The sequence below is a fragment of the Pezoporus occidentalis genome, unplaced genomic scaffold, assembly GCF_034315485.1.
Source record: "Pezoporus occidentalis ecotype Australia unplaced genomic scaffold, CSIRO_AGI_Poc_V1 ctg4, whole genome shotgun sequence".
In the NCBI taxonomy this organism is placed as follows: domain Eukaryota; kingdom Metazoa; phylum Chordata; class Aves; order Psittaciformes; family Psittacidae; genus Pezoporus; species Pezoporus occidentalis.
The window spans coordinates 3,924,126-3,943,420 of record NW_026915724.1 but is presented as its reverse complement, the minus strand read 5'-3'; the positions used below and the strand labels follow the sequence as shown (position 1 = coordinate 3,943,420).

Below are 19,295 nucleotides of genomic sequence, written 5' to 3'. Positions count from 1 at the left end.
GCTTCACACTGGTGAACAGAGAGGTATAATAAATTTTGAAGCAGTTTCTAAACCCACGTTTCTCTTATTGAATTGTACCTGCAGCTACCGGCTTTGATTTATCAATTCTGCAGATGTACAGCATAGGGAGTTAGCAACAAATAAATTGAATTGCACAGAAAAAATAAAAGATGCAAGGAAAACAAAAGATAATTATGCTATTAGCAAAATCTTGCTACATAAATGTGCAGCCTTCAACTAACTACTTTTAGATACATGTTCTGTGTGTGCATGCTTTGAAATATACTCCGCTAGTTCTAGACATTGGTGAGGTTGCCTGGAGCAGTAGGCTGCCAGAGGCAGCAAAGTCGCATGGCCTGACTCCCTGAAAGCCACACTGGCTACTGTTACTGCCAGCGCTGCAAAGAGATGGCCAGAAAAGCAGATACAGCTATTGCTCTGCCCACACAACCTCTCCCTAAGTTAAAGGCAGCTAGCTTGTTTCCTGAGCTCTTGGAAAATTCCTTTGCCTAAGTTTCTAAGGAGCCATAAGCCAGTAACTGTTAGTTCAGCAGCTTTGGGTTGTTTCCTGCATTTTGTATCTTACAACTCTTGCTTAAATGATGCGTAGCTGATTGTGTACTTTTATATCTTTAAAGTGTCTTGTTATCCAGAATAAGATTCAGCTATCCAACACTGTATTTGTCTGCAACTCTCTCTTCAAAAAGGAAAAAATGATTCAGCCACTGTTGTTAGTTTCCTTTTAGGGCTCTGAAGGAATAGAGATATGTTCCATTGTCCCTAATAACTTCCAGTGAGACTCATTCTTTGATGATCTTGACATATAAAATACAGAGGTGAAACTGAGGTTTCCCATAGGAAGGCTAAGAAGATCCTTTGAAACAGAAATACGGCTGTAAAATTACTTCAGAAATTGGTACCAAAATACGTTTTCGTGACTGGAGTGATTTTCAGCTCTGAGATACTATATGAGACAGAAGATGAGGGGAGAATAGAATAGCTATGATGTTGATCAGACATTTCTCATAAACTGGACAAATTGGTTCATGGCATTCACTCAAATGCACGTATCACATGTAAAAATTCCTGATCTGGTTCAGGGTGTGCCATCTTTATTATTGATACTGCATTCCAATAGGGTAATTTGAGTCTGTTGCTAGTTAAATGTGTCATTATCATAAATTTCCCTGTACTCATGTATTTGAGAAATTTTCCTTTAAAGTACTTCAGCATTCAAACAAGTGTTTTGAGAAAAACAGTGGGATACACCAGCAAGAATTATGTATGAGGATGTTTAGAAAAGAGTCGTGTGGGTTCTTGTTTCATGTCTCGTGTATGCCCCCATATAAAATCTTTGATGTGGAGGCTAAAGCAATCTGGACACTGGTACCAAGAAGAGATAGGCCATATCTATGTCTCTAACATGGTTCATGTAATTTATACTGTGGATACATTATGATTTACTTGTAGCATTGTGTATATTTACTGTTCTGTTTCTGAAGAATCTAGAAAGTTTTGTAATTAGACCTTTTTCTTTAACCCTTTTTTAATAGCTTATTTTGATATGCTTTATTTTTCACAGAGAATTGCTATTTGAAAAATAGAGAAGTTACATTTTCAGTGCTGCATAATCCCAAACAGGGTGTACTGAATTAATAAAGGAGTAAAGCTAGCAAAACCCAGTTTGAAGTGTTTACAGGGATCAGCACTCTTCCCAAGTGTTTTGCAAGGATTGAAAGTGGAAGCAAGCATCCAAAATATCCTTAGAGATCCCAGTTTACTGCAGGGCTCCTTTTCTGACAAATATTTAACGTAACAAAAAGTGCTAAGCAAAATGCCAATCTTTTTCTTGAGATTTTTGCAGTGGGTGAACATGGAGTCCTGTTTTACTTTGTGTTTCTGTAAATGAATTTTATAAATATTTGGCTAGCGAGCTTTAAGATAATGTTGATGTGATATTAGGAACAAATTAAGTTGGCTGGGATTCTGACAGAAATAGAAAAGTAAAGTACATGGGGAAATTACTAAATTTACAGTCTAACAGAAAGAAAGAGGGCACGTGCACTGCGCAATTCACATTGAGTAAACTATGCTTTTCCTCTGAGTTGCTTCTTTTACCACCTGGATCTAGCAGGACTCATGGTTACTGTTTTTTTAATGTGAATATTTGCATTCACTCATCTTGCCTTGCCTGTGCGCATAAAAAGGTATATTTTTCCTTGCAAATTATCCGTGTAAGTCAAACCAATCCAAGTGTAACAGAAACTGGAAAAAAAAAATTGCTCAACTGCAAAAAGCATTTCTGCATGAATTTGCCTTGAATTTTTGCGCTTTATTGCGGTGGGAAAAGTACTGTAATGAATTCTTTTATGAAGGTGGTTTTTTTTTAAATAAATTTTCTCCTGTTTTCCCTGCTGCTTTGGAATTTTTCAATTGCTTTCCTAGAAGGAATACACACATGGATTTTCTCTGATAAACACAAACATTCCTTAATGGTAATTCAATTTATTAAATGACTTCAGTGTCAATGCATGGTAAAAAAATAATCTTTTAATTCTTGCTATCAATAAATGTTGACTAGAGTGCTTCCAAGGAGACCTCTCATCAGGCGGACAGGAGGGGAGATGTCTTTTGAAGTAAAAACACTCTTATTTGAAAATATTTAATCCCTTAAAATGTAATTTTAAATTGAAATAATTTTCTGAATTTTTAAATAATAGATGGAAAAAACCATGAAAAACAACAACATAAAAAAAATCAATGAATGCCTTGTTTTTACCTCTTTAAAATTTTAGTTGTTGGGTATGGCATATTCAAAAATATTAGTCCAAATAACAGCAAGCAAAACAAGACCGAAGCTTAGAAAAAAATTATACTAGTTACACTTCAGAAATTAAAACAAATGTGTTACCAAGTCACCCACATATTTTCTCCTTCCTTTTTTCCTATAAACACAAAAACTGTGTGTAAGTTAATTCAAACTACCATTTTTTAGTGTAAGGTTTAGCATAAAATGTGCTGGCTGACTGCCATGGGAAGCAAAAGGCTTGTAATTTCAATTACATGGCATTTCAAGTAGAACAGGCCCTAATGTGGTAGGTGGGGATTAGAGGTGGCTGCCAATATTGCCTCAGAGCTTTGAGGTTTATTATTTTTACAGTACCAAAGCCCCATGTTGACTCCCTCACCGTATGTCCTTGAACAGACTATGGAAGCTGCAAGAGTAAGTATGTGATGAATTCTCGTAGCAAATGCATGTTGTATGGAGAATCTTCAAACAAAATATTGCACAAAAAGTTCCATTGCATGAATAACACCTGTCTTTGCCAGCTGTTTTGTCAGAACAGAAGGTACACCTGCAAACAGATTGTTCAATAATGGAAATGTTTTTTTTTGCATTTGGAGGGATCTCTGTCATGTATCTAATTAAGGTGTCTAAGTTATTCTGCAAAGGATTTGTAGGTTACACATAGAAAGCCAGGCATGGTAGTCTTTCTTACAGTATTATCTCCTGAAGTTACCAATAAAATTTGCAGTTGATTAGAAAAACTATGTAGAAGAAATAGTTCAATCAAAATGCATTGCATATATTTAGAGCTTGTCAAGAACAACTAATTAATTGGGTTTCCTCTCCTTTTCCTGATTTCATTGTGATCATACAATTCAGTTTTTAAGCACTTCTCTTGTGAAGTGGGAACTGTTCCCATACCTGAAAAGAGATTTTGTGTATGTTCATGAACACATATTTGAGTACCTGGTTAGTTTTACTCTGAGGTAGGCCAAAATGACACAGAAATATGATGCTGTGCTGTTTATTAACACTTTTTATGGTCAGCAAAAAAGAGTAATTTATTTGCTAACAAGCACTTGATTTCCAGGTCATGCTGTAGGTAATTTGGAGGACTTCCTCTTGGCCTTACGTATTCTGAAATGTTGCACCTCTGTAGAACTCCTCAGGTCTCAGTGAGTTTACATAGCCCACGCCAAGTCAGCTCGATAGAGAGATCAAGACATTCACATCTGCACATGGCGTTCACATTTTTTAGAGGTACAAGCCAAACTAATGTATACTGGCTAACACTGTGCTGCAGATTGAATGATCTTGGAAATATTCTCATTAATGACCTCGTTAGTTGTAGTTCTGTTCCACTGTGGCACTCCCAGTAAGTGGTGGTATTTTCCAGAAGTTCAGGGACCCAGTGATGAGAGTTTACCTTTAGTTTTATTGTTTGTAACTTTTTATTTTAGCAGTAATTTGGCTAAGTGTTCTAAGTAAAAATAGCATCCATGAATGTATTGTATGTGGAGAAATTACAATGATATGTAAAGAAAACCCCTTAGGAAATAGTTGACAAATATATCCTAAGGGCTTTGTTTGAACATATTTCTGGTACAAAGAGATATTGCCTCACCTTCCAAGTTTGAAGGTGATGAACAGGGCCCAGAGCTGTTTCTACAAGTTTGAAAGACAAGGATGTCATTCAGTAACATCTTCATATTTAGATCTGGTTAATCTTGTTATGCCATCCATAAATTTTGTGCTAATGTTTAGAAACCTTAATGAACAATCCAGGGCAACTGTAGTTTGGACATACTCCATACATATATATGTTATATTTTTCAGTCTACTATCATCACTGAAGTCCGAGTTAACTGACGTTGTTTTATCTCCGCGATTCCTGGCCAGTAGAGAAAGGATAGGTTTTGGCAAAGTGGAATAAGAAGGTTTAAATACATGACTTGCAAGGCTGAATCTCTTAAGTGACATATCTGAACTGCTGCCATGCATCCAGTGGAGAGAAGGGGCACCAGTGAATCCTGCTAGAGCTGTACAAAATAATTTATCCTCACATTTGAACTGGCATGTTTCCAAAGCCTCCTTGATAACATCCCCTACTTTCAGCTTGTATTTCTCTGTTAGGAATAAGGCTGCTGCATTAATTGAGTACTGGACACACTGAGGACATCTGTCTGTGTTTGTGTATTATTCATTTAGATGAACTCATAGTCTCAAAATGTTAATAACTATTTTTATGTACAGAATTATTTAGATATAGAGAAAAAAAAAACAAAACAAACATTACCTGATCCTACATCCAAAAATGTTGTTGGTTATAGCCCTGAAATATCTAGCTTCAGAGAAGGAATGAAGAATGGTTACACTGTGGTTTTAATGTCTTAATAAATTCTTGTACATTTTTTTTTCCCCTGAGCATTGTTATTTTCTATAAAGTGAGTGTTTAATTGGAAGGCACAATTATAAGCACATAACATCATGAAATTAAATTGCTAATATTAAATATTCAGTTTTCCATAACTAGTACTGCACTATTGTTCTGGTCTTTTATGAAGCAATTGCCTGACAAAATGCCATAAGCCTTTGAAAAATAGAGAATAAAACAGAAAAATGCACAGGAAGAGTTATAAAATTTGAGGAAAAAATTAATCCAAAGTTACCTCATTAATTCCACAGGGTGTTGGAACTGTACATCTGAAAGGGAGTTTGAATATATAACAATAGGTAATGAATATATGTAAATGTATTTGGTTTAAACCATATACAAGATTAATATTTATTCCTAGGAAGAATACCTGTCCTAGATACAGAATTGAACACAAACTCTGTATGTCTTTGTAGCTGTGGGTTAACACAATGAAGGCAGACACAATTATTTATTAAATGCATATATGTTCCTGCCTTTGTGTGACTGTAAGTGCTTATACACAGGCATATCTGTGTGTCCTACATGCACTTATATAAGATTTTAAAACCTGTATTGAAACATACAAAGGTACTGCTGATGTTTGATGATCTTTGTGAATTGGAGTCTCCTAATTGGAAGTGATTTAATTTAAACATTACTTAGGTCTTTATAAACATCTGGAGCACTATAATGATGACTACAGTTGAATAATTTTTCTCCATTTATCTTTGAATCTACTGCAGGCAGTAGACAGCTGCCTTTACTTAGACAGTTGTCTTAGTTGTATATGTCTTACATGATTACTGTGCATAAAAGAAAAAAGTGCATTAGAGGGAAAAGCAGAATTGTAAGAAACAGTAGAGATTTGTAGAAGAGAAAGAGAGAAAGTTCTCTATTTAATTTCCAGAAAATACAACATGGAGAGTGCAACGCTTTCATCAGGCTAACATTTGGAATCCTGTGTTTTTAGAGCTATAATTTCAGCAGCAGCCCACATGTCTGCAGGTGCTACAATTCCAGCCTGGCACACTGTGGAGCAGCAGAGCCCTGTATGCCTTCTGTGATCGGGTCACCAGTTTGGGTCTCCCTTCTCTGCTCAATCATTCTTCTCCATGAAATTATGTCAGCTTAATGTCTTTGAATCCATGCCCCCTCTCTAAATTTGTTTGATATTTACTGAAAGATTAAAAAATCAGAAAGAGATGAATGACAGTGAGACCATTGCATAAGTCTTGCTTCTTCAGGAAATCAAAAAAAAACCCATTAGACTATTGATGAAATGTTTTAGTGAGGCAATCTTGTATGATTTATTTCAGATAGGCTGTTAAAAATGCTTTAGTTAATGTTTTTGCTTGTTTTTATGACCAAGTCTTGCGTACTCAGACATATATTTTTTTTTGTGTATCTGTCTCAAGCATTAAAAAAAATTATTAAGTTTATGTCATAGTATATTTTAAAATAATTTCCTGAAACTGTATTGAGTGGATTCCAGAAAATGCAGATGATTTTGAATACCACAGCATCCAATAATGAAGTATCTGGGGAGGTGGTCTGTTTGCTGGCATCCCTTCCAAACTGCTGTGTCACCTGGATGATTTAGTTGCTGTTCCTGAAAGGGATACTTCTTGCAGTGATAAAAAAGCACTGGCAATTTTGATTAGGAAATCCTGTGATATTCCCAGAAGTGCTGCTTTGCAAAGATATGGTGCCAAATGTTATGGTAATTTAAAGTAAGTGCAACCCCCACTAAGTAACTGGAACTGTGCAGAATGTAAATCATTGAAGAATTTGTCCTGTTATGTTGTCTCAGCATGGAACAAAAGCTTGTGTAAAGGTATATATTTGAATTACTTTAGAACTGTTGATTTTAAGTAATGCCTCTGATTTATGTTATTTAAGGTAAGACAGGATATTTTGTAACATTTTGCATAAAATGTTATGTATTCTACATAAAAAAGCACCAGATTCACTCTTCTTAAAAAAAAAAAGACAAAATGTATTGTTTTGTTGTTTTTTTCTTTTATTGCTTCACATGTAAATGAGAAACTAGATTAAAAGTATTCCCTTTTCCTTTTTTTTTCTGTTTAAGTCTCATACGGTTTGGACCCTGGATGCCATGGTTGCCAGACCAGGGGGTTCCCCAAGGCAGAAACTCTTAAAGGATGCCTTAGCAGCAAAAGAACTTCAGACCATGGAAAAACACCTAGCTGGTATGTATGATAGCAACGGATTGTAAAACACCTATCAGTACTCAGCCAGCTAGCTTTGCCAGTATTATAGATGAAGAAAAAAATGATCTGTCTCTCATGTTGATGAAAACAGATAAAAACCTTAAACTTCTTTTTTTTTCATTGAGGAGAAAGAGCACAGTTATTGTTATGTTTGTAGATATAATGATCTTTGCTGTAATTACAGTAAATACAGTAATTAACCAGTAATTAAGCTGTGTTAAATATAGTGCAGTCTGACAGCTCAGTACTGCACCTATTTATTTGTTTTCACATTTCACCAAGGCTTACATAATAAGGAAGATGCTTTACCTACAGTTAAGAAACCTTTAGAAAAGACTGCAATGAGCCTTTAGCTTGAGAACATATTGCTTTGCATTGAAAGCTTACCTTGTTCATGAGACCTCTAGCTCAGTGAAGTCTGTTAACTTGCATGCAGTGGAACATCTGCAACATCTTTGATGGGGCAACCATTTCTAAAAAGTCATACAAGCCCCCCATTTTTTTTGGTGAAAATATGTTTCAGAGCTCTGTAAAAATTAATGAGGGATATCCTAGGATTTATTGCATTTGTTTTTATTTGTAATCAATATTTGCTATCTTCAGCTTTAGTTTTAAGGTCCTGTATTATGCATGTTGTTTGTCATTGTTCTGGTTTTAGCTGCAACAGTTATTTTTCTCTTCCGTAGTAGCTGGTGCAGTGCTTGTTTGGCTTTAGTCTGAGAGCAGTGCTGATAGCACACTGATGTTTTAGTTGTTGCTGAGCAGCACTTGTCCCCATCAAGGACTTTTCAGTCTCTCATGCTCTGCCAGTGAGAAGGGGCACAAGAAGCTGAGAGGAAGCAAAGACAGGACACCTGACCCTAACTAGCCAAAGGGGCACTCCATACCACAGCACGTAATGGCCAGTATAGAGACTGGGGGAGAGTTACTCATAAAGCCCAGATCACTGCTGGGGTCGGGCTGGGTATCGGTCAGTGGGTGGTGAGCAATTGCATTATGTGTCACTTGTGTTTATTGTTTTTAACCCTTTCCCATTTTAGTTTTATATTCTCTCCCCTTGTTATTTCTCTTACCATTATCATTATTATTAGTAGTAGTATTTTTATATTATACTTTGTTCTAATCTCAACACATGGGGTTTACATTCTTTCAGTTCTCCGCCCCAGCCCACCCGGAGAAGGGGTGGGAAAGGAGGGGTGAGCAAACAGCTGTGTGGTTCTGAGTTACCAGCTGGGCTTAAACCACTACAGTCACATGGTGAAATCTGGGTTTCGTAGGCCAAGTATATGAAAAGTAATGCAGAACTGGAACATGAAGACAGCATATGTAAAGTGGAGGGAGAAATGAAATTTACCTGACCTGAATCTAAATTCAGGTCACTTAGGGAGTGAGATAGGGAACTTAACCACTTTCAGTGTGATTTTCTAAAAGACTTTGCACATTAATCCTATCAATAGTACTGGAACGAAAGGCTTGGGAGTTGTATCCTCTTTAGGAGAGGAACAGCTGTTGTACTTCTGCCTAGGGGCTGCTGTAGCTGAAGTCAAAGCAGAAGACAAATCTGTGAACACATTTAAGGAAGATCTTCAGAAAAAAATTTCCTTGCAGTGGAACAACAACTAAAATTTATTCTGTCTGCAAATGCAGATGTTTTTAGATGTTTTTGTTTCTGACAACAGAAACAGGGTTTTTTTTGACAGGTTCAAGTCACTGTGACTATTAAAGTCACTGCCAAACTAGATTGAAATTCCATGGTCCCTGTCTCCAAGTTGGAACTTCCAGGAAGCTCTAGTGAGAACCAGGAAACCAGCAGGCCAAGCTGTTTTCATCAGGTTTCTGCAGTACAGCAGGGACCTAAGTACCACAGGGGCCTCCGCCACTGAAGTAGCACTTACCTTCCTTTGTGTTGCTGCAGTTGTCACCCAGGAGAGGTCTGGTGAAGAACTCCCTACTTTCATTTATGTCCTAACTGGTCACATTTCCATGGTTGTTCTTGTATGCAGTGTGTTCTGAAAGATGCAGTTCCTTTAGATCTCCCTTGACATAGCTGACAGTAATAACTACCATATTCCAGGATTTGGAATTTTAAATACTTAATTGACCGTAAGCTACATTCACTTAGTCTCTGCAATTCAGCCTGTTGTTTTGTGACCTACAAGGTCTTCACTCAAACATCAATGCTGCTGTTGTCATTTGACTTCGGGCACATTATTTCAGTAATGCTGTAACATGGGGTTCAGTCGTTCTACCATTCAGTAATTTTTGTCTGCCTGAGAAATTTGCAAGAAAGCAGCCCAGTTATTAGACTTTGGACTCTTTTATTCCTAATAATTCATGTCCTATTGTAGCACTAGTGCTGCTTGAGACAATTATTCTGCTCACAGACAAGCATAACATAATTTTCATGAAAAATCAGCTCAGAAGACCTCAGATAATAATGCCGTGGTTTTGCTTAACCTTATTTGTCTCATACATTTGCAAAAGTTCAAGTGTCTCTGATATCAGCAAGTCTCTTGTTTAAGTTCTCTTACCAAGTGCACTGGAACCTATTAATTCTACTGAAATGACTGCCTATCCAGGCATTTAGGTGCCTGAATTATGATTTGGATTACTTGTGTAATGATGAAATGTAGTCTCCTGTCTCAGATACATCTTCTTAAGGAGCCTGGCTTTCTCTTAAGGTATACATGCTGGATAAAATTCATTCCTAACATAAGGAGCAATTTGGTGCCTGTGCCTAAACTGGGGACTAGCACCAATTGCCAGCAACAGCCTCAGTACAAAATCAGGTATTGAAGAAATTAGTTTTCCTTTCCCTTCTCTACATATGGTTTTTAATACTTCTGTCTAAGATCCAGCCTCCTGTGTTACTGTGGCTGCTTTATATCACACACAAGGTGTGGATATATTTTTTTTGGTAGTTAATTCCAGTATCTTCTAATTTGGTTTGTTGCACTGATTCTGGGGTCATTGGATAATTCTGGAATATGTTTTATCACAAGAAGAGCTGTTAAATACATAAACAGTTTATAAGTACCTTAATGAATCACATCCTTGTACTGGTATTCCTGATATGAAAGTAAAATGCCTTTGTGTTGCTCTGTTGTCTGCATTTTGTTTTCCTTTAAATCACATTAACAAGGGATTTAAGAAATCCTAAGTTGTAATTCAATTCTGGTATTTACTATGGATCAGATAATACTGTAAAGGTATTCTTTCTGTTTGAAAAGCTGATACTGAAGCAAAATCAAATAGAGGATGTGTGCTGAATAAAATTGAATAATTATGCTATGGAAACGTTGATTTTATGTGGAGAAATGATTAGGAGAGTTGGTTTATCTTCGGGCTTGATTACTATATGGAATTATGAAAACATGAGCCAAAATAAAATGTTTATTTAACTCTTATGAAATCATTCAATATTCATATAATTTCTTAGCATACTGAATCATCATGAGAAACTTAAAGGTCTGTAATTTTGGAAAGAGATAGGCTAAGCTGAATATTTAAAAGAACATATTCCTCATTGGGTTTAAATCAGATAACCAATATTGTAAATTATTGGCCCTTGAATATTTGCCAGACATCTTACAAGTTCCAAAGTGATGTGTATTGATTTTTTTTAAAAGCATAATGGAGGAGTACTTCAAGACATAATTATTTCAAAATGAAAATAATTTTAAGAGGTCAGCAAGGTAACAATTAGAAATGTTCTTAACTATGTGCTAGAAACAATGACTATGTTCTGAAATTTGCTAGCAGCAAAGCACTTAATCTTTAGAGAGTTGAGAGACGCTTTTATCTGAGGCTTTCACACCTATTTCAGTTTTACCAGCTTTTCTAGTGATAGTAATTGAAAAGTGCAGAACATCTTGTATTAGACTGATAACATGAAATTCACATAACTTGTTTTCCTGCTTTAAAGATGTTATTGTAATAACCATTATATTTATAATCTTATAACAACAAATTATTATATCATTCATTATACAATGATATATAATGTTATATAATGATATAGTGATGAATAATAATATAGTAAATATTGTTATTGTTATTTAGTATAACAAATACATTATGATTTTTGTAATAAAAATTATGAAAAATAAGTTAATTTTACATACAGCATTCTTTTATACCTACTGGTAAACACAAGTGAAAGAAAATCTGATTTTCCAACATGCAATTTAAATCTGCCGCTTTTAGGACTTCTTTTAGAACCTGAAATTATTGTTATCAAAATAAGAAGGAAATGCTTATTTTACATAAACTCACATACCAGGAGTTTAAATCAGCAGAGGCTGGCTGATTTAGAGCTTCTGTGTCTGTGACTTTGCAGTTTAATGGGAAATGGCATTGCTTTTCTTACAATAACCAACTGTCCCTATCAAAACCAAGTTACAGTAAAGTAAGTGCCAGCGAGAGTGAAAATTGATAGCAATTGTGTAAGATAAAATAAACTTGAGTAAACTGTTCCTTAAGTTTGACATTTTCACTTGTGAGGACTTTCAGTGTGTTAGCAATGGTAACCTAAATTCCAACTTCCCTCACCTAACTGTTGGATGTGTCTGATTTAATTCATTAGAAGCATTATTACGATTTAAATGAATTCAAAAGACACTTTTCATCACTAGGCCTGATCTGTTCTTTTTTTTAAATAGGATTTTATTCCTTATGGCTATGTGAGGGGTAAGGACTGGACCTCCAAATGGTCTATAGCTTTTCTCCTTGGATTCTAAATGTTCCACCTGCTGTGGCACTGACTGCAAGCCTGAGCACAAAACTCAGATTCAAATGGGATCACAGATCCAGACTTGGAAGAGTTCAAGCGGTTATTTCCCCCAGAGTTGTGGCAAAAGTCTTGCCTGGAACCAGTTTTGGATTACTCTTCACTGCAGCTGAGGATGGCAAATTTAGCTCACTCCTTTGTCTTGGTTTGTTACTAATAAGAAACAGCAAATGCCACAGAGAGAAACTGTGCAAAAGCCACAGAGAGAGAACTTTGAAGAAATGAGTGGGATTTCTGAGTGGTAATATTTTGTTTCTGTGGGATAGCTGTGTTTGCAATAAATGAAATATAAATAAACTTCAAGCAAATGCTTGTCAAACATTTGAACTACTCTAATGCCTTATGTTTTAAGGATGAATAGAATTTCTATGCACAACTTCAGATTGCCACTTATATTGGAGAAAATCATTACAGATTTTAAATCAGAGAGAAACAGAAAGTGAGTTTATTTCATTATTTTCTTTTTTGGTTTTGTGTGTGTCCACAGATATTGAGAAGGACCTAGCACTGTGGGAAGAAGCAAGGCTCTCAAGAAGCCCTAGTATCCAGCATCATAGTTTAGTTACATCTGACCATCAAGGCAATCTTCAAGCTACACAGGTCCAAAATCCAAGGCCTCAGGTGCCAACTCAGATGGGGAAGAGCATTCAGCTCCAAGGAAACAAATCACCACCACTGCCCACTAACAGCAGAACGCAGGTCTCCAGTGCTGCAAACAGCAGGCCTCCAACGCCTGGTGCACAAACCAACAGGCCATCAACTCCAGGGAGCAGACCTGTGACCCCAAATAGCTTGCTGTCACGGCCTCTTACCCCTAGCAACCAAGGAAGTAGGGAAGGCATCATTAGTATGCAAAGAAGCAGATCTTTGACGTCTAAGAGCCAAATGGGGAGGACCCTCAGCGCTGCTTCAGGGCTTTCAGTGCAAATGAGTGGAGACATTGTTGGAACTGTCACTACTCAGAGAAGCAGTTTATCAGAAGTAAGATTTTCAATTTAATGTTTTTGCTATGTTTAGAAGCTGTTACAACATGAAGACTAGGTTGTGTTTTATGTTGAAGTAACATCAGTATACCTAATGTAACTTACTACTCTGAAAAGAACTTGGAAATATTAAGAGAAAATTAGCAAGGAAATGCTGCTCATCTTTGAGAGGTACAGATTAGAGAATGTCAGGGTATTACAGGAATCATACTGAAACACGCCCCTCAAATCTTCAATAAGTTCTGTAGGGTTTTGCCTGTACAATGTATAACAGTTTTATTAGCCTGACAGTTTCTAAGAGGTGTTTACCTCTGGAATATTAAACAACTTTATTTCAACTTTATGATTCCAGGGTATTTTTTTCCTGCATCATTGGCAGTGCATAATATTTCCTTGGTTTGCTTTTTTTCTGTCATTTTTTTTGACACGTTGGAATGATTAGTTAGGCATTGCTGAGTGAACAAATTTTCTGAAACACAAAACTGAAGTGCAATGAGAAAATGTCCAATATCATGAAATCATGGTCTAGTACTATATTCATGTTAACTAGGCTGATTCAGAGCATATAAACTTCCTGTCCCATATTAATCACTTTTACAGGATTAGTCTTTAAAACAAGACAAAAAGTTAAAGTACCTTGTCAATTTTGAGTGGTATTCTCCTCTGCTACCTTTAGCTGCCTTAAAGATAACTTTAGCATGTAGGCAGTGGAAAGAAAAGCACCTGTGAATGAACAGCCCTTCTGTCTGTCTTAGCTACATGCCTTACAAAGGTGAGTTTCTTCTCAGGAAATGCCAGTCCTTCTGTACTGACTTGAGAAGGACATGTATGTGTAGATTGCTTATTTTTTCACGGTGGATTAAGTTGGTTCCCACCATTTATTACCAATGTCTTTGCAATCCATTTGTCAAAGCCTGCAGAGTTTTTTCCAAGACTGAAAAAAAATCATACTTTTAGATAATTGTTTCTAAGAGATATAATTTGTTCTAAAATTCTGTGGGGTATAACACTTCAACCAATGTGTTATCAGTCTAATGACTTCTTAAAAAATTTAAAAGATGTTGTTTCTAGTAACATTGCTTAGAGATACTTATAGGAAAATTAGAGATTTGATACTTGGTATAATCTTGCAATTAAGTATGTGGCCACCATTACTTAGTATGAAAGGAAGGAAATGAGGCACAGGTAACTAAAACTGAAGAATATGTGGAGGAAATCTGACTTAAATTTGGTGGTGAAAAAAAAAATCCTCATTTTGCTGTTTGAATGGCAGTGCACTAATCCCATCACTCAAGCTACTTCTTCACCTAGAACTGGATATCCAACTTAAAGACATGAGGACTGAAGGTGACTACAGTTCTGTTGAAAGTATCTTCACTGACAGTTGATACATTTTCAAAACTGAAGTTTTCCATGGAAAAAAATATTTAATTGTAACACATTTCTTTCTTGACAAACTGAACCTCTTTGTCTCCTGTTTTGAGTGTGTGTTTGTGTGTGGGAATTTTTCTCATGTACCAGAAAATGAGAATTGAAATTCATTTTAAACTAAAATGTTCAAAAAAAATGAACAGTTTCGTTGTTTCCTGCAAAATACTTTGCTCCTATTTTTTTTTCTTTCTTTTTAAGCAGTCCTGCTCTTAACTGGTCCATAGTCATATGATGCCAACTAAAATTATTGTATAGACTCCTGAAAGTGCCGTGTAATGAGCACTGCTTCTACACCAAGGGACATCCAGTCTGTCCATCACTTCTGATCTTTCCTGTAACAAGGCAGGCAATTAAAAATGCTTTCTTTCACAGCCTTTCTGTAGTTACAGTAATATTAACAATGAATCCCATTTAATTTGCTGTGAATTATTACTTCTGTTTGCCAAATCCCAAGCTTTGCTAATAGCTCTTATTAGTATCTTAATAGCTCTTATTAATAGCTCTTATTAGTATAACAGTGTCCTGTTATACTTTTATATGTGTATATTTATGTCTCAGGGACTTTAAGAAAAGAGCAATATTATTACCTTGGTTTACAGTTAGAGCAGCATGTCCAGTTTCGTCCAACAAGCCCACTGTAAAGCTGGTGTTAAATCTCATCATTTCTATCCAGGGTCTTATCCTCTGTGATGAGAAATTCTTTTCTTTCCTTTTGCTCACTGGGTACAATAGTATGGTGGCTGCTAGTGACCCAGCTCAAACCCTATTTATCCTTTCCTGACAAGCACACGTGACCTTTGACTTAATGGAAACTCATCTTCGGACTAGCTCTGCTTCCAAGTGGAAAACTGCTAATATGACACATTCATACAAAAGACCTTCCTCTGCCAAGTTGTAAAGGTCCTCAGATGTCAGAAAGTAGCTGATGGAGGTCTGGCCGATCTGCTGCTCCCAGCCTCATCTTTGGAGTGTTATACTAGAAGCTCTGGGAGGTGTTTTAAGCTATCCTTTCCCACTGAAGTTTCTGATCACTTAGAAAAGTGGGTTCAGGCAGAACATACTTAAGAAATATCTCTGTCCAGTGACATTTTTTTGCTGTGTTAGAGGTGTCCCCTGTTTGTGGCCATGTGATTTCATTTTCTTGTGCCACAGTTTCTCTCTGACAGTGGCGAAAAATTTTAAAAAGTCAGAGGTGGCCTGAGGTAGGAGAAGGACAAGAAAGTTCTTACTTTGTACTTTGCCTGATCACAAGCACATAAAACTCAAGGCGATACTGTAAATGATTTTGCAACTTTCATTGTAGGTTTTGTGTCCTCTTCCCATTTAAAACAAGGAAAAGTAAAAAAAGGGAAATTGTCTTTATTCATCTTAGCCTTATGATGTGGACTGGGAATTTCCACTAGATGTGAAAGCACTGGTTGTCTCATCAAACATAGACAAGATTCTATGATAAGATTTTGCAAATAATTCTGCTTCCTTACTCTTAGGTAGTGGTAATGGAATTAACCAGTACAAATTTGATACATATTTGATGAGAATGTCAGTTGAAAAGGATGTCGTTGCTGGCTATGAGGAGCATGTTTTACCATAAGGAGCTTGAATTAATTCAGAATCTGCATGGGTTTACACAGCGTGCTGTCACTTTTTTATTTACCAGGAATTTTAAAGTATCTCTCAATGCCTTATGTATGTTTCCTAATTTGTAATGTGTTTCACACTAACATAATAAGTCTAAAATACAAAAATATTACTGATAAATACAATTCAGAGTTGTCCTCAAGTTTTAGTGAAGTTTATGCTGTAACTCAGGGTAGTTTAATCTTGTTTTAGTACAATCTTAAATAATTTGGCCAAGTACTTAACATATCAGCTGTTAAGAATGTTTAGGGGTTTTTAATGCTCAAGTCTTAAAATGATTGTGATTTTGTGGATAAGTTTCTGCCTCTTGGCACACATAATATTGCAAAGTTCTAACAGATGTGTTTTATTATCTGCTTTGTTCAAGACTGAATGGAATTATAGCGAAGAAATGCTACCTAGAGAAATAGTTTTATTATCTCTATAAAACTAATAAATCAGGGTTCCAAATCCTTTGGCAGAAATGCCTCTATGCATTACCTTGTCCTTTGGTGTTTTGCATAAATTGACAAAGGAATGTTGAATCCTGCTTATCTCTTTAGGATGGATTCCATTAAAGTGATACAATTGTGTGATAGTTATCTATAGCTGTTGAGATGAAAATACTTCTGACTCCCTTGTTTGCCATATCATTTCCTGAACACATGGAATTTTACAATCACTTTATTTATCCAGATAGTTTAAAGTGGTATTCAGTAATCTTTATTGGTCTGTCATTGTTAACAGCAGGAAATTTCAGGTTATTTTAATATAGCACTGATTAACACAAGTTTTTTCTTCTGCTTACTGGGGTACAGAACATAACTTGATGTGATGCCGACTCTCTTTTTGGTCAGATACTTCCATTCTGTTCTGCTGCCTGACTCAGTCCTTTGCCCTGTGTTTTTGTAAGATTAAAAAGTATGCTGATCAGTGTCGAGAGCCACTCTCCTACTGCAAGAATCCTGTTCCATGAAGCAAAACACTTCACCCAGTTCAATGCTATGGTCAGCAACCATCTCGAACACTGAGCACATGTGAAATGGCAATTCAGGCGTTAAGGCCTGAAGCTCCTCCCTGAGTTGTGTTGTACCATGGCAGCAGTCTTTGTGGATTTTTTCACAGATTGCTAATAGAATCAATAATTTACTCCCAGTGAGTTAGATCTTGACTGAACAGCCTTTGGTCTCCAATAACTGTTTTAAACAAGCCTGGTTTCTGTTTATAAACCAGATAATAGCCTGACAATGAAAATTATGCTACAGTGCTGCGCAATACAATTTAACTTAGAACATGTAGATTCTGGGTTTTAACTGGTGTAAAAGAAGACAGGGCTATTACCCTTCTTTGTCTTCAGATACTTACAAGAATCTGGCCAGTAATTTTACGATATCTGGCCAATGTTTAAGTTCTCTTTTAGAGACTAGACTGCATGTTTGAACTGCTTTTGAAAATAGAATGCATTCCAGTCTTGTCTCTCACCTTGAATATTGCGAAGGAACCTGTCAAAGTACTTTGTAAGTCTGCGTGAGTGTGTGCTCACATACACATATGTGTGTATGGAAAAATATTTTTATATACATACATATATGCATTCTGTAAAAGACAGGCAATTGTAAAACTTTTGTGAAAGAATATATTCAGCTGCATATGGATTCTTAACTCTGTAAAACATTTATATTTTGATGCTTAGAGTTTTATGGTATCTTGGAGACAAAAGTTTCCATAGCATTTTGCCTTCTTAGGCTTTCTCCTTCTCCAACAAATCCATAGGTTCTAAATCAAGTTTCAGGTCCTTGTTCTTACTAGATTGGAGACAGCGAAAGTTCTGACAAATCAAAGCCTTGCTTAAGCAAATTGTGCAGGACATGCCTAGGCATAGTCCAAAAACTGCAGGGACAGATGGAATATCTGCATTAAGATTTTGCTCTGTCACTGCATTTCTTAAGATATGTATATATCTGTGGCTATAGCAGATAAACAGCTAAAGAGACCTTTGTTTCTTTTTTCAGAATAGATAAATAAATAAGAAATCTGAAAAAAAAAATAAATCTAGGGAGCCTGCATATCCTCTACATTCTGCTTTTATTTTACGGCAAGATATTTTTTAGTAAAGGCTTTATTGTCTCTATTTAATTGAGGCTAGAGTGCTTGCTACAATCTGCATTTATGTAGAACCATTCTCTGTCATTTTATCTAAAATAGATCTGTTTGTGGCAGGACGAATTCTTACAACAGCTTCAGCTTGCTCATCAACCTTGGATATTACCGAGTGACACAGAAAGCGAAGAAGTGGAAGCTGACCAAGACAAATGTAAGTATATTTGTTAGGACCAGATAATATGTCAAAAACCCTCAAAATTTTAAATTCTCTTTTTCATATCTTCAGATCTTGTGAAGGTGTCATGACTGCTCACAGGAGCTTTTCTTCTAAGTACCATTACTCATTTGTTTGAGGACTGAACTTCAGGGGATTGATTTACATAGCTTTCCTGCAGTCACTGAACAATGACAAAATGATCGCAGACCACAGTTTACTTAGCTAAGTGAAACAATTTGCCCTGATATGTTAAAGTAGCTGTTCAAAAGAAGTAGCATGAAATTGAAATAGATGCTCTGTTTAGTAAATCTGTATTGACCAGCAAAAATAAATGCATCAAAAAAGCCTCAGTAGCTCTGAAAAGTAGAGCCTTCCTCCTCAGACCTATGGCTCCATTACCTCTATTTTCCTGCATTCCTTTGAATTCTTCTGTATGGAAAAAAAAAATTCTTAATCACACAAGTAATCCTGAATATCCTACATTCTTTGAAGCAGTTGTCTGATCATGAAAGCAAAGGTCAGAAGGATCATAGCCTAAATGACAGAACAAGTAACAACAAGTAACATGCTCTAAATTGCAATACATGCAAACTGTAGCAAGTTCTGTCTGCCTACAAGGTACCTGTAAATGATCTTGCTGGAAATACTACATGTTTTGCAATGTACTTGAAAAGAACAGATGATTCAGTCGGCATGTTTACTAAACTTAATGCTTTCTTC

General features: G+C 36.1%; 1 protein-coding gene across 4 annotated transcripts in view; it reads left to right on the top strand.

The window, feature by feature from the left end:
• The window catches only part of CUNH8orf34 (chromosome unknown C8orf34 homolog), a 166,393-nt gene that overhangs the window by 137,061 nt on the left and 10,037 nt on the right, over positions 1–19,295 (top strand). For all 4 annotated transcript variants that reach the window (XM_062633227.1, XM_062633226.1, XM_062633228.1 and 1 more), the window contains 3 exons: positions 7,294–7,414; positions 12,712–13,205; positions 18,476–18,569. In XM_062633227.1, coding sequence (XP_062489211.1) covers positions 7,294–7,414; positions 12,712–13,205; positions 18,476–18,569 — 709 coding nt within the window. The remainder of the gene's footprint in view (positions 1–7,293; positions 7,415–12,711; positions 13,206–18,475; positions 18,570–19,295) is intronic.